Source organism: Eimeria tenella, genomic scaffold (assembly GCF_000499545.2).
Source record: "Eimeria tenella Houghton genomic scaffold, Eth_scaff19, whole genome shotgun sequence".
Lineage (NCBI taxonomy): Eukaryota > Apicomplexa > Conoidasida > Eucoccidiorida > Eimeriidae > Eimeria > Eimeria tenella.
Genome location: NW_013541739.1, coordinates 201,223 through 216,083, shown reverse-complemented (window position 1 = coordinate 216,083; position 14,861 = coordinate 201,223). Strand labels below are relative to the sequence as shown.

General features: G+C 51.9%; 5 protein-coding genes across 5 annotated transcripts in view; 3 read left to right on the top strand and 2 right to left on the bottom strand.

Annotated features, from left to right (window-relative positions):
- Positions 1–3,318: 3,318 nt before the first annotated feature.
- Positions 3,319–4,827, top strand: ETH_00007860 (uncharacterized protein; the record flags this gene model as incomplete). The annotated part of the gene is made up of 2 exons (XM_013374055.1): positions 3,319–3,569; positions 3,918–4,827. The coding sequence occupies 2 exons, from the start codon at positions 3,319–3,321 to the stop codon at positions 4,825–4,827; spliced, it is 1,161 nt and encodes a 386-aa protein (XP_013229509.1).
- A 1,809-nt stretch (positions 4,828–6,636) lies between these two features.
- Positions 6,637–8,467, bottom strand: ETH_00007855 (Ubiquinol-cytochrome c reductase complex 14 kDa protein, putative; the record flags this gene model as incomplete). Its single annotated transcript, XM_013374054.1, has 4 exons — positions 6,637–6,794; positions 7,335–7,454; positions 7,670–7,819; positions 8,212–8,467. 4 exons carry the CDS (start codon positions 8,465–8,467, stop codon positions 6,637–6,639), a joined length of 684 nt encoding a protein of 227 aa, XP_013229508.1.
- A 1,450-nt stretch (positions 8,468–9,917) lies between these two features.
- On the bottom strand, positions 9,918–12,521 carry ETH_00007850 (uncharacterized protein; the record flags this gene model as incomplete). The annotated part of the gene is made up of 1 exon (XM_013374053.1): positions 9,918–12,521. The coding sequence occupies one exon, from the start codon at positions 12,519–12,521 to the stop codon at positions 9,918–9,920; it is 2,604 nt and encodes an 867-aa protein (XP_013229507.1).
- Positions 12,522–13,391: 870 nt separating this feature from the next.
- Positions 13,392–13,757, top strand: ETH_00007845 (uncharacterized protein; the record flags this gene model as incomplete). Its single annotated transcript, XM_013374052.1, has 1 exon — positions 13,392–13,757. The coding sequence occupies one exon, from the start codon at positions 13,392–13,394 to the stop codon at positions 13,755–13,757; it is 366 nt and encodes a 121-aa protein (XP_013229506.1).
- Positions 13,758–13,799: 42 nt separating this feature from the next.
- ETH_00007840 (CRN (Crooked neck) protein, related) overlaps positions 13,800–14,861 on the top strand; it is a gene marked incomplete at both ends in the record, with an annotated part of 7,605 nt that continues 6,543 nt past the window's right edge. Inside the window, one exon of the mRNA XM_013374051.1 lies at positions 13,800–14,750. Coding sequence (XP_013229505.1) covers positions 13,800–14,750 — 951 coding nt within the window. The remainder of the gene's footprint in view (positions 14,751–14,861) is intronic.

The following is a 14,861-nucleotide window of genomic DNA, read 5'->3' as shown; positions in this document are numbered from 1 at the left end:
TATAGGACAGCGAGATCTTCCTTGGAGGCTGGTGGCAGCTTTTTTGGATATGAAGTGTGCCGTCGCCCTCCTCAGCTTGCTTTTTAACCTGTTGTTCTGAATCGGTGTTTATTTTGTCTTAACATTCGTTCGTAGTTCTGCGCCGACTTTGTTCTCTCTGCTGAGGTCGGTTCACTTGGAGAGTGTCATTGTAAGTGCTTTTTGATGGGCAAGCAGTGTCAAATGTACAGCATGGAGTGCCAGAGCGACAGAAAGTACAAAGAAACCTTATAAAAACAAAGAAAAATACAGCTTTAGTGCCGCTTTCCCATATATGAAGGCGTGGAGCTGGATCTACACGACGGTGTGGTGCAGCTGTGAAATAGTTCTTTCAAATGAGTGAAACAGGAAGACCATGCAGTTACTTTGCATTCAGTGCAGTATATAATGCTAAAAACGGCTGCACACTGCAATCAAAGGGCTACAAGCACTAGACAACTCTGAGTAAGCCAGTATTCTGGCTGCACCTGGCAGTGCAGCAGGTGCGTGAATCCTTATAGCCGTGGGCCCTCTGGACTTTAGCCCTATGTGTGTGAGAGAGCTTTTATACAATTTTAAATACCTTACTTATGCATTGCATGAAGAAGGCAGTGCAGACTTTGACGGATCCAAGAAAAATGCCGCAAGCCAGCCAGCAGGGTGATTGGCAGATTTTGGCATATTCCGGGCATATTCCTCTACAGGTCTGAGCCGGATCAGGGCAACTGAAGTAAATTAGGTAACAACTGTTGCTGTGGGCAGCACAAAAGGAACAGAAAAAGTGTAGCCTGAGAGAATTGCTAGAAAAGATGAGTTGAATGTTCTGAAGAACCAGCCGAAGTGATTCTTATGCTTTTATTTTGGTTTTTCTGCTACCATTAGGATACTCTTTAAAGGCTGCGCTTCCAATTAAGTGAGGCTGGCTTTTGTATCTTAATTTTTCCGAATGTTCCTACCGCAGTTATCGGTATTTTCAAAAATATTCGTCAATACCTAAACTTCGTCGATACGCAAATAACTTTCCACTCCTCAGTATAGTTTTTATTGCTAAACGCTTTTTCGTGTTTACTATTTTTAGGCATATTTGTTCAAATGCGGTCTTGTGTTTCTGTTTTCTTGGCTCCATGATGCTGCACAATTTGAATTGCCGTTTTGCATGCATCCTCATCGGAAAGCTGCTCATTTGCTGCACTTTTGTGAAAAAATTCTTTTAATTAAAAAATAAATTCTCCTGGTGGCTTAAATGGTGGTTAAGGCGGCTTTCCCGGAGGATCAGCAAGATGGGAAGCAGTTGAATTCAAAAGAGTTTCTTGCCACTGCGTTCCATGCAAAAGAGTCTTCACCATATTAAATTCAGCAGAGTTTTGCCACTGAGGGCTCTCACTGCATCTAAGTCATTATGAAAGCTCAAGGATTCAAAAAGCTGCTTCTAATAATGCATTATTTAGTATTTGCTACACAAGAGCTTTTGCCTAGCCGAGGCTTGCAGCGGCTGCTGTGGATTTCTTATAGATAAGAAGACCCCAGTAAGTCTGGATTCTTTTTTGACTGTTTTGAGGCTAAGACAAAAACGAAGGTGGAATTAATTCATAATGAATATAAATGAATAATGCAAACACTTAAAACTGGCAAAGTACAAGTTCGAGAAACACTAAACTTGAAAGTAAATAAAGATAAATTAAACTCTCACTTACATAACTTGAACTGGCGCAGCAGCTTGGGCCAATAGAGCAGCAGCAGCAACACAGCTGCATGCAGCAGCAGCCCTTTGCTGCTCCCGCTGCAGCAGCAGCCCTTTGCTGCTCCCGCTGCAGCAGCAGCCCTTTGCTGCTCCCGCTGCAGCAGCAGCTCTTTGCTGCTCCTGCTGCATTGCCCGCAGCACGAGGACTAACTAAGAACTACAGGAGCTTCACTATGCATGCCATTAATAAGACATTAAAGGCGCTGCGAGGACATAAGGGCTTTAGGATCCTTCTTTTGAAATTTGAACTATTTAAATTGATAAACGAGAAGCAGCGCCGCCTTCTTACTAAGATATTAATGGCTCAGTTAAGTTCAGCCCCGCTTAGCAGCAGCAGCAGCAGCAGCAGCAAAGCCAAGAGAGGAACTGGGCGTGTTATTATACTGCCAGGGGCTTGCATTGCCTGGGGTCTGCTGCTACACTCGTGCAGCGCGAATAAAAGGTGAATGCGGCTTAAACAAAAAATAAAAATAAAAAATAGAACTTTGCATGCACTGAATAGGCTTAAGCGGATCACGAGGGAGAATTTTGCCTATACAAGTCCCACGTTGCCTCTTGTGGTTCCGGCGCTGCCAAAAACAGGCAGCAGCTTCCACTGAACAGTTAGAGGGCCTCTCGCTGCATTTTGACCATGCAATTAGGCATAAATGAAGACATTCAACATGATTGTTTTGTTTGTTCTCTATTTGTCTTGAGCGGATCGCTAAGGTGCTCAGCTTCCTGCTCTTGGCGTGTTCAGAAAGAAGCACGTGGCCGGGTAAACTGCTGTCTAGCGGTCCTTCGGAATTAAAAGTTCTGCTTTATACTTTCAAAAAGCTGCCGCGATTTATTATTTTGGTTCGCCCTTTCTATTCAAATGGGTCAATCGTTCCAAACGGTCGGCGTCATGGCTTTCGGCGGCGGGCCCTGAGGTGCATGTACACCAGAAATCGAACAGCTTTTGCAACGCACGACCTCGCACAACTTTAGTTGCATTTAAGGCACAAGCGCATTAAAATCCTTGTCCATTTTTTTTGGTTGGCTGCTTCACACTGACTAGGCCGTGGTTTCTTTCCTTCTGGTCACTTTCCCCGTACTCCTCCTCGAGTACCCAGCTTTGCACATCGCAGGAACTCGCGCTCGAGGGCCTCGCAGCGGCCGCCCAGCCGGCTCTGCCCGTCCCAAAACGCAACACAGCTCTCTGCTATGCAGCGTGGGTCTATTCCGCGCGTTTGCTGCAGCTTTCTGAGCAGCGCTGGCGGGGGCGGCAGCGGCTCCCTGGGCTTTCCCACAGCCGCGTTTTCGCTGGGGGCGCAGCTGGGGGCCTCAGCTGCTTCTTCTTTGCTTTAAAGTGGCCATTTATTTCCCTTTATCCCGAAGATCGGGCCCCATCTTCGAAGCCTCTTGGCCTGCTGCTGCCCGCGCTGCAGCGCTGCTTCTGCTGCCCCCTCTTCGCCGCTCGCGGCTGTTGCTGCTTCGACTTGTGCGCAACTCGGCGAGGGACCTGAAGGCCACGCTCAGCCCCTGGCCCTCCCGTTGCATGCCCCAGCAGCAGCAGCAGCAGCAGCAGCAGCAGTGCGATGGCTGCGTCCTCGGGCCGCGCCGTGTGCAGCGCGCTGCAGTGTACAGACACCGGAATGGCCGCAGACGCATGCGCTACTGCTGCAGCAGCAGCAGCAGGGCCCCCCCCGGAGCTGGGGAGGGGCGAAGAGCCCAAAGAGGTGATTGTTATTAAAGACAATTCTTCAGAAGAAGATTCAGATTCTCTTGAAGTCTCGGATTTGCGTTTTGGCCGCAGGGCCCAGCCCATAAGATACTCCAGGGCCACGCGGTGGGCCAGTTAGCGCAAAGACTTGAAAATTAATTAAATTTAAAAACACTTTTAAACACTTAGGGGCCCCCAGGGGCCCCCAGGTCCGGAGAAGTGTCCACTGGTCACCCGGCAGTGGTCCACTGGTCTAGGGCTTCCGCTTGCTGCGCCCCTTGTGCCTCTACCTGCTTTGCTGCAGCTGTTGCAGCTGCTGCAGCTGCAGCAGTGCATCAACAGCAGCTGCTGCAGCTGCAGCAGTGCATCAGCAGCAGCTGCAGCAGTGCATGAGCAGCAGCTGCTGCAGCAGCTCTTTCGCATTCTCGTTGGTGATTGTTTCATTTGACTAATTTTTTTCTTTTGCTGCTGCAGCTACCACATGCTGCTGGAGGTGGCTCTGGAGCGGAAGCGGCTGAGGCAAGAAAAGCGCGAGCGGGAGAGCGGCGGCAGCAGCAGCACGAGCAGCAGCAGCAACAGCAGCAGCAGGAGGCCGAAGAAGGGCGCGCTGGCTGCGGGCAGCAGCGGCGGCCGCAGCAGCAGCAGCAGCAGCAGCAACGCATGCATGCTGCTGTTCTCGAAGGACCCCTTCGAGTCCAGCACCGACGAAAGCGACACCGAGTGGGACCCTGCTGCGGTGTATGGACAGGCCGCGCGGCGGCGGCTGAAAAGCAAACAGTCGGAGACAGAGTCAGAATCTGAAGAGTTGACGGACAGCCAAAGTGGCTCTTCGGAGGAGAAAAAAGAAAGCAGAAAGGAGTCAAGTGCAGCAAACAATTTGCTTCCAGAAGACTCCGAATCCAGCGCAGAAGACGCGCCAGCTGCGGCCTCCCAAGACGCAGCAGCAGCCGACACGCAGCAGCAGCAGCAGCAGCAGCGGCGGCGTCGGCAGCAGCAGCAGCAGCAGCGGCACGCGCGGAGCGACACAAAGGATAAGTGGGATAGGACAGGAAAGCGGGGGCGCAACGGCAGCACAGATGGAGAAGAAGCCGCTGCTGCAGCAGCAGCAACCAAGCAGCAAAAGCAGCAGCAGCAGCAGCAGCAGCAGCGGGAACGTGGGAGAGGGGGGAAGGGAAAGCGCAGCCGCAGCAGCGAAGAGGCTGAAGCACAAGGGGACGACAAAAGACAAACCAAAGAAGCAACTTTGCAAATGTCTTCAAATAAAAGTGCATGCAGAAGTGCAGGCGGGAGGGGAGAGGGGAAGCAGCAAGAAGGCAGCAGCAGCAGCAGCAGCAGCAGAAGCACGAGCACTGGCGACGCGCAAGAAGCAAAAAAAAAGAATTAAAACGCCCGCAGAAAAGCTGCAATAAATAAAAATGCACTGAGCAAGTCGAAATTTGAAATGCAGATGAACTCTCGTGAGGTGTACGGACACCTCGCGTGCACACCCGCATGTGCAAAATGCTCAGCAAGGAATGTGAATTTGATCATTTATAAAAGTCCCACTTATATATATAAATATATATAATAAATATATATATATATAAATATATAATATAAATGTCTAGGTACATAAATACACATTTGGAGATGTGTATATGCTTTGCTGATGTATTGAAACGGATCGAAGACGCACTTGCATGCACTTCAAGACCCCACATGTGCGCATGCATGCATGCGTGTACACTTGAACACTTTTGTGCATTTTGGAAAAGATAAATGAAAGGATTTGCCTTTTGCTGCTGCAGCTTCAGTAGCAGCTGTGGAGCCGCAGAAGACTCTCTTTAGTTTTTGCGTTGAAGGTTCAATTTGCGTTTCGTGTTTGTTTCTAGCGTCGCAGCAGCTGCTGCTGCTGCAGCAGCAGTGCACGCGCTTGCGCTGCTGCTGCATGCGCTGCTGCTGCTGCAGCAGTGCATGCATGTGCACTCTCCGTGTACTTATTGTATGTCTTTGAATTTCTCCAGCTTTCTGCAGCGGGTCCCAGGGCTGCTGCTGCTCCCTCCAGCTTTAATATTATTATTTAAATGATAATATTATTTAAATAATAATGTTACTTAATAATAATATTGAACTTCCTTATTTTGAAAGATTTTTTGTGCCTCTCACAACGTCAAAAGCCAGACTAATTTTTTGCGTGGAGCTCTGGCGTTGCTTTTCGGGTGTATGTACACCTCCTGCCAGTCCTCTTTACCTCCAATTCTTCTTCTGTTTATCTCTAATTCGTCTCCAATTCATTTTTAATTCATTTCTAATACATTCTTTATTCATTTGTAATTCATTGTTTATTTATCTCTTATTTATCTTTAGCTAGAATAGTTTGCTGGCCTCTGCAGCAGATCTGCCGCTTTACAAATGTGAAGTAGATAAACTTGAAGTGTTCACAATACATAAAAATAAATAAGTATAAATAAACATAATATAAATATGAATATAAATATAACTTTGTACTTCTGTACATATCTGCATGCACAAATATTTACCTAATGCAGATCTACATTTGCAGTTCGTAACGCTGTGTACATACACCTCTTCAAGCGAAAGCATCTAATTGAAAAGTGTGCCGGGTTTAGGGTTTGCCACGCGGGTTTGTAGCTGCAGTTCCTAGCGAGGTTTAGGCTTTTGTTTCTCTTTTGAAAGCCGCGAATTTGGAATCACGGAAATGCGGAATTGCGCAAAAAAGAGAAATAAACACGCGCCGCCGCAGCAGCAGCAGCAACTGCAGCAGCAGCAGCTGCTGCAGCAGTAGCGCAGGAGGTGCTCCGGAACGTATCCGGAGCCTAGGTGTACAGACACACGGAGTCTCTGCGTGCCCATGCACATATTTTATAGTTGTTTGCACACGCACACATAATATATATATTATATATATTATATACATGATATATGCATATTGTACATATAATATATAATATATACACAATATATATATATTACAAATATAATATATACACATTATATACACAATGTATACATATATATATATAATATATATAATATATATAATATAGGTATATTGTGTATATATAATATATACATATTATATATTATAATACATACATATTATACACATAATATATATATACATATGCTGCACATACGAGCCTCAACAAAGGCGCGAGTCTGCGCATGCATGCAAGTTTGGAGTTTGGAGTTTTTATTGTTTTTGGCGAAGTCCGCAGAAGGGGGCTTTGCTGGGGACTAAAGAAGACAAGTGAGCCTTGTTGTGGGCCCCCCCCCCGCCCCCATACATGTTTGGAAAAGAAACTAAAAAGTGCATTCCAGGTTCGAAGTCCCCGAGGCCGGTGCAGCCGCCTGCAGACACGCGCGGCAGCCGCTGTGCTGCGGTGTACGTACACCCCAGACCCCGCTGCATGCGCGCCGTGCATGCGCCAGCGACAGCTGCACCGCCTTTCTGCACAAGACGGCTTTATTGCAACGAAGAAAAGCTTCTATTTAATAAAGACTTGAAAATAAAAATAGAAAAGAATAACAGAGAAGATAAAACAGGTACTGACATGCAGCTTCCTCTACGGCCACGGGGCAGCAGAGGAGTGCAGTAAAGGCACGAGAAGAAGAGTAGAATACACAATATGTTACATAAAAAGCAAATAAATAATAATAAATGATAGACTATAATATATATAATATGAAAAACAACAAATAAACAGTAACAAATGATAAGGGAGAAGAAAGAAGAGACTGAACTCCGCAGCTACGCGCTGTCTGTACACCCCAGGTGCGCCGAAGCCGAGTTGAGCCGATTAAGATGAAACAGAACAATTTGAGGTTAAATAAAACAATAGGACTATTTAGTTTTGGAAGCAAAAAGTATTTAGAGTCCATCTAGCCCACCTGAATACAGCCGGCGCTCCCACATGTGGTAGCCCAGCAGCTCCTCCTCTTCTTGCAGCTGAAACTTCGCCTCTTCGACATAAGGCGCCAAATAGGGAATAAAAGGATCATAGTTTTGTTCTGCAGCAAAAGCACTTTATAAAAAACAATTTACTTTCATCTAATTAATCAAATGAGTCCACTTAACCCTAGATTCCTCCGATCGTTCGCGGGGTGTCTGTACACCCCAAGAACGCGCGCCGCAGCACTTTTCCGAAACTTCCACTTCCGCAAGTTCCCCCGCACTTCACCACTAAATTAAAACATTTTCTTTTCTACTTTTTGAATTAATTTACCATTTGGAGGCAAATAAAGTCGAACATGATTCAAATGCGTGGCTCTCATGATCCTGCGGTATCTGGCGGTGGCCAAGTCTTCGGGCAGAAGCTCCAGCGCGCGCTCAATGACCGGCTCTTTGTCGGAATAAAGGTCATCGTACATCAATCCTGATAAAATAAAATAAAACTAAATAAAAAAAAAGAAAATAAACAAAAAAGACAAAAAATCATCTAAAAACTCCCCAAATTGCCTTTTATTCGCCCCACTTCCTCGCGGACTCCGCAGCTCAGCTGCGGCATTCTGCGGTGTACGTACACCTCAACGCCGCGGCCAAATGCGACACGCAAAAGAGCAGCAGCAAAAGTGTGCATGCGAAACAGCAGCAGCAGCAGCAGCAGCAGCAAAAGTGTGCATGCAAAGGCCACAGCAAAGAACCCCAACCCCCACGCCTATCCATTAGTCACACTAAGCTCGGCCTATGCTTTCTGCATCCTTCTGCTGCCGCTGCTGCCGCTGCTGCTGCACTGCTGCTGCTGCTGCTGCTGCTGCTGCTGCTGACCTTGTTCCCTCAAGTACTTGCCAATGGCCGCCTGGTTCCACCTGTCCAAAGGGCCTCTGAAGAAGCGGAACCAAACGGGGGCAAGGAGTTCGCTGAGGAAGGAGCGAACAGCAGATGGCTGGGGTGCAGCAGGAGTGAAGGCCACGAGGCTGGCCATGCTGCTGCTGCTGCTGCTGCTGCTGCTGCAGGGGGCCCCCGCGGCGGAGGCTGCGTACTTGGCGAAGTACTTCGCCACTTCGCGGTGAAAGGCCGCCATTATAAATAAGTTCAAACGTTGAAATTTGCTGCTGGGCCGCCAGCCCCGAAACGCTGCGCGCGCAGCAGCAGATCTTCCTCGAAATGCGCCGAAGTTGCTTTTAAAGAAGGAATTTAAAAAAAGAATATAAAAGGCTTTTCATTTATTTAGTTAATTTCCAAAAATAAGCGCAAAGCTGCAACAGCATCAGCTGCTGCTGCCGCTGCTGCAGAAGACCGCACACCCAACGGTCTGCGGCAGCCAAGCCATTGCATGCGCTGCAGCGACAGCCGCTGCTGCGTTTCTTTTTATTATTTTTAATTTAATTTTCATTTTTTATTTTATTTTTTTTATTTTTATTTCTTTATTTCGCATTTTTAAATCTAAAGAGCGGCGCTGGGCCGCCGCCGCCAACCGCGCCCACAGACGCGCAGAAAGCGCTGTATGGACACCTTGCCTTCGCCTCTCTATTGTTTCCACTTATTTTGATTTTTAAATCAATCAAATCAATTAAATTAATTAAATCAATTAAATTAATTCAATTAATTCAATTAATTTGAAAAAAAGCGACGAGTCCTTGCCAGCCCGGACTTCTCTACTGAATTACCCTCGCGAACGCAGCCGCTGCAGTTTGGCTCGCCAGCAGCGCAAAAGCACTTCAAAAGAAACAGAAAATGAATCAGATTTTTGATGAATAATGCTCTGCATTAAATGACAAACAAGGAGGCAAAACGTGCATGCAAAGGGGCCAAAAAAGGGGCCAAAAGGCCCCTCAAACGGCCCCTCCATCACTCTTTTTGGCTTATCTCAAGCTGCTAATGTTGCTGCTAGCTTTCTGCAACAAAGTCGCTGCGGCTGTGGGGCCCCACAGGCCCACAAAGCTGCATGCGCATGCACGCGGGGGCCCTTGCCTTCTTTGTTTTATCTAATGATTTAAAACAAAATTTTATTAAAAAGTACTTTAAATAACTTTAAAGAAAACAAAACAGCCCCAAGTCTCCTCGGCGTGTCCTTGCACTCAACATGCGCTGAGGTGTACGTACAGTGTACGCCCAAAAGCGCATAGATATATATAAAAAGCAGTCTATAAACACAGATATATATACATATATTTATAAATATATTTATTATATGTATATATAATATATATAATATATATTAGATATGTAAATTCATTATACGCATTTAAATATATATATATATATAATATATATATATAAATTGCAGCACATCTATAGAATACATTTATATGGCTCCCCCCGTACATTTCCGGATTGAATAAATAACAGATGTAGAATTGAAGACACAAATATAAATATTGTAAATATGATAAACGCGCACACAAAGAAGCACCCTTCGGCAGTGCCCGCTGCTGCTGCTGCAGCAGACAAACAGCAGCAGCAGCAGCAGTAGCAGCAGCAGCAGCAGCAAATTCCCGCGGCAGCAGCAACGCCAAAAACGGCGCTGGGGCCTACTGGCCGCAGTACCTGCTGAAGGTGTCTGCGAGTGCTGCAGCAGCTCGCAAGTTGAGTTGGGATTTTTGTTTTCTTTCGAAACGACTTTCACTTTGACTCCCCTTTACTGCATCGTAATTGCATTCACTCTGCGCCTTCTCGCAACCCGCTGCTGCTGCTGCGTGCTGCAGTTTGCTTCGGAGGCGGCGGTCTGCGGCCTCGCGGATCTCGGGGTGTACGTACAGCCGGGCGTCGGGGCGCACGACGCGCGCGGGGTGTCTCCACAGGTCCCCCCATGCTGCAGCACGAGCTTTTTTGTATCCTGCTGCATGCAGCATTTGTTTGGAAACAGCAAGTCTTTGGAAAGTGTGGGGTTTGCTGCAGCAGTCCAGCAGCACGTGGCTGCTGCCGCGGAGCGGGGGCCCCACCAGCCGCGGCCAGAAGAAGGACAGCGCCTCGGGGGGTGCCCCTGCTGCTGCAGCAGCAGCAGCGCAGCCAAACTTGCTGCGGGGCCCCACACCCTTCCGCACCACCAAGTAGCTGAACTTCTCTGTCTCTACACTCCGGCTCCGCCGCCCCTTGCTGTACACTGCATGCGCCAGCCGCTGCAGCTGCTGCCCGAAGTGGCACCAGTCCCTCCCCGTGCTGCTCAGCGGGCAGGGGCCCTCGTGCGGGCACGGGCTCACGAAGTAAAAGCTGCTGCTGCTGCTGCTGCTGCTGCTGCTGCTGCTGCCGCTGCTGCCGCTGCTGCTGCTGCTGCCGCTGCCGCTGCTGCTGCCGCTGCTGCTGCTGCTGCTGCTGCCGAGCTCGCTGATGAAGAGCTCGCGGGCACTCCCCACAACCCGCGCGCCAGAGACTGTGCCGCGCTCCAGCAGCAGCAGCACGCCGCCGGCCCGCAGGCGGCCCCACAGCGACCGCAGCAAACTTTCCCGACTGGCCTGGCCCTCCACGGAGCGCAGCAGCACGTGCGGCAGCAGCACCAAGTCAAAGCGGTCGTCCTCGCCGTCCTGCTGCTGCTGCTGCTGCTGCGGGCGGCGGCGCAGCCCCTCGTCGTAGAGGGCCATTTGCCAGACAACTGGGGGCGACAAGTCGGCGGTCAAGTAGCGGCCGATGTTGGCCAAGTGTTCGGAAGGCTCTACAGCCAGCATGAACTCAAACGGCGTCGCTGCTGCTGCTGCTGCTGCTGCTGCTGCTGCTGGTGGGGGCTCCTCCGCTGCCGCTGCTGCTGCTGCTGCGAGGGCGGGGTCGGGGCCCTTGCCGTGCTTCCTGGGCGCTGCAGCAGGGTCTGCATGCAGGAGGTGTCCGTACACCGCGTGCACCGCCAAAAGCCCAGCAGCAAAACCTGCATGCAGCTCCAGCACTCTGTGGGGTTTGAAGTCTGGGCAGCGGCTCTTGAGTTCCGTGAGGATCCGCAGCAGCGGGGCGTAGACTGCAGCAAAGCGGTGGGCCGTCCAGGCAGCAGCAGAGAGCGGCGAGTGACCAGTGGTCACCTGGCGGTAGAGCCGGTGCCGCGCGTCTTCAGCAGCAGCAAGGGCTTCCTGGGCCTCGCGGCCTTCGCAGGGCAGCTGCTGCAGCAGCGCAGCAGCAGCACCTGGCAGCGCCCGCAGCACTTTCGTGTCTCTGCCCTGCAGCAGCAGCTTCCGCGCAGACTGCGGCTCTCGCCAGCTCGCTGCAGCACAGCCTTCTGCTGCTGCTGCGCGCGCCGCCGCAGCGGCCAGCTCCCCCGCAGCGACGCCCTCCGGCGGCTGCTGCAGCTGCTGCAGCAGCACCTGCTGCTGCTGCTGCTGCTGCTGCCGCGCTGCAGCCTCAGCAGCTAGCCGCTGCACCTCCGGCAGCAGCAGCGAAGGCTGCACCCTCGGAAGCTCCACTGAAGTCCTCGCTGCTGTCTTCTGCGCCAGCAGCCGGCCTGTCTTCTCCAAGTCCTTCTTCCGGCCCACGTGCTGCAGCAGCAGCTGCAGCTTCTGCAGCACAGCAGCAGGAAGCTGCACTGTCTTCAGCGTGCACAGAGTCAGCGAATCCAGAGCAGCAAGCCGCTGGATGTCCGACCGCGGAGAGTCCCCAATCCGGTCAAACAAATACCCGCGGTGCACGTTGTCTTCATGCTTCCTACTGCTGCTGCTGCTGCTGCTGCTTCTACTGCTGCGGCTTCTGCCGCTGCTGCTGCTGCACAGGAGCGAACAGGACTTGCAGCCAGAGGTCTTGGCGCAGGTCCTGCTGGGCGCGCGCGGTGTATCGACGGCGCCGCTCGCTGTGTTGCTGCTGCCCGCGCTGCTGCTGCTGCTGCTGCTGCTGCTGGAAGCAAATGCGCGGGAGCGGAAGTGGTGGAGGGGACTGTGGGAAACACACGAAGACTGGTAAGAAGGCTGGCAGGGAAAGCAAAGGCACCCCTGCCAACTCGCAGCCGCTCCTGCTGCAGCTGCTGCTGCTGTTTCAGCTGCTGCGAAAGCTCCTTCTGCTGCTGGTGCTGCTGCGTCAGCCCAGGAAGCAGAAAGCTGGGAGGCTGAGGGGCCTCTGCGTCGATAAGCTGCAGTCAGGAAATACCGCTGTAGGTAGAATGGGGGTCTCACGAAGATGCCGCGAACAGCAGCCATCGAGGGCCCGCAGCCCAAATTGACTTCCATGAGTCAATAAATTCAATTTATTCATAAAATCAAAAAAAGGAACAAAACAAAGAGTACTCGAATTGAATTCCCAGGCTTTCGTCCACCAAGGTGGCGCCTCGTCGCGGATTTGTTGAGGTGTCTGTACACCTCAAGCCGTTTTTTGCATCACTTTTATTCTTGTGGTTTTTCGTCGATTTCAGCCGCCGCTGCGGAAAGCGGCTCGAAATTGCCGCGATCTCGCCTCTGTTTCCACCTAAGCCTCCATAAATGTGAAATAAATTAAATAATTTCGATAAGAAGCATATTTAAATCAATTTCTCCGCGCTTTCCGCACGAGGCGAACATGAACGGGGGGCCCCCAGCACTCGCTGAGGGGCTGTGCCGGGGCCTCCTCGGGGGCGATCGCCCCTTTGTTTGCCCAGTTAAAGCAGAAAATAGTTTATTTTGAATATGTAAATGATATTTAGCCACTAATACATTCGAATAAGTTGAAGATAGTCGATGGGCGTGGGCAGAAACGCGCTGCCGACTGCAAGGCCTGGCTGGTGCACCAGGGGCCTTCTCCAGAGTGTTCCGCCGCTCCAAGTCGTCCTATTTAATTCACTTTTTCTTTTTAGAAGACAACAGAATTAGTTTGCATTTTGTAAATCCGTTTAAAGGCATTGGAGGCCTTTTGGGGGGCGAAGGCGTTGCCTGGCAGCCGCAGCCTGGACAAGGAGTTTCTCCCGAGCAGCTGCAGCAGATCCGGCGAAGCCCCAGAGGCAGCATCGATGTTAATCTGTTTTGCACTTCCCGCGCGCTGGCGAGCAGCTTGAAGAACCGCTGCTGCTGCTGCTGGCGCCGCCGCCTCCCTGCTGCCGCTGCTGCTGCTGCTGCTGGGGGCGCAGAATGGCCGCGGGGGGGGCCCCGGGTGCTTCTTTGTTCAGCAGCGGCGAAGCGCTGGTGGCTGGGATCACCGGCCTGACGGACAGCCTGAACCGCATGCAGCAGCTTTGCTTCTCGCGCTGCTGCTGCCGCGTGGGGCCCCAGGGCGAAGTGCTGCTGCGGGGGCCCCCCGAGCCCCACTTGGAGGTCTGGGAGAAGGCTTGTGTGGACCGCTGCGTAAGCAAGCACATGCAGACTCACCAGTTGGTGGGTGCGGAGTTGGCGGCTGCGCATTCTGCAGCAGCAGCAGCAGCAGCAGCAGCAGCGCCAGCAGCAGCAGCAGCAGGGGCCGCTGCAGCCCGCCAGCCCTTCTCCTTCGCCTTAATGTGAGCCCCGCACCCAGCCCCTGCTGCAGTGTCTGTACACCTCACAATGCTGCTGCCCCGCCTGCTGGGCCCGCCGGCCCGCGCCTCCTGCGGTGTACGTACACCTCAGCAGTGCGCAAGCCACCAGCAGCAGCAGCAGCAGGGACGGCCGCTGCAGCAGCTGCAGCAGCAGCAGCAGCAGCGGCTGCAGCAGCATCAGCGGCAGCAGCAGCAGCAGCTGGTGCAGCAGCAGCAGCTGGTGCAGCAGCAGCAGCTGGTGCAGCAGCAGCAGCTGGTGCAGCAGCAGCAGCTGCTGCCCCCGGGGGGGGGGCCGCAGTGTACGTACACCGCGGGCCCTACAAGACAGGTGTGCAGCCAAGCACGGGTCTGCTGCTCGCAGCTGCCGCGGCTGCAGCGGGTTTACAGAATGGGCCCCGAAGAGCTGCTGCAGTGCATGCAGCACTGCAGCAGCAAACAGCTGCTGCTGCGGCGGCTGTGGGAAGGGTTTATGTACCGGTGGTGCGTGCTGCGGGGCGCGGTGTCTGTACACCAGCTGGTGCAGGTGGTGCGGCTGTTTGCTGCAGCACGAAAAAGAGAATTCAGTTTTATTAATTTCATTCTGGAAGGAATTCGCATGCAGCTGCAGCAGCTGAGTCTTAGCGACGCAGTGCTGCTGCTTGCTGCGCTGCAGCGGCTGCAGCTCCGGGACCCCCTGCTGCTGCAGTCCCTGCTGCCGCTTTGCTGCTGCCGCATAGCAGCAACAACAACCCCACCGCTCTTGGCGCTGCTCGCGCACACTGCAGCAAAGGACGCCTCCGCGCCGCTGCTGCTGCAGCAGCAGCTGCTGCAGCAGATCTACGTCTCCCTGGCCCCCCGGCTGCAGCAGCAGCAGCAGCAGCAAACTCTCGCGCTGCTGCTTGCTGCCTACGCGCGCTTTGCATGCGCCAAGGCGGGTGGAGGGCCTTTTCTCAACTTTGCTGCTGCGCCCTTGAGGTGTACAGACAGCTCAGCAGCGGGAGTCGATCCCGAAACTGAAAACCCCACACTTCCCTTTTTCGCCTTTTTGGAAATGCTGCTGCAGCGAATCAGCAGACACAAATGCATGCAGCAAATGAAGACAAAGGACTGC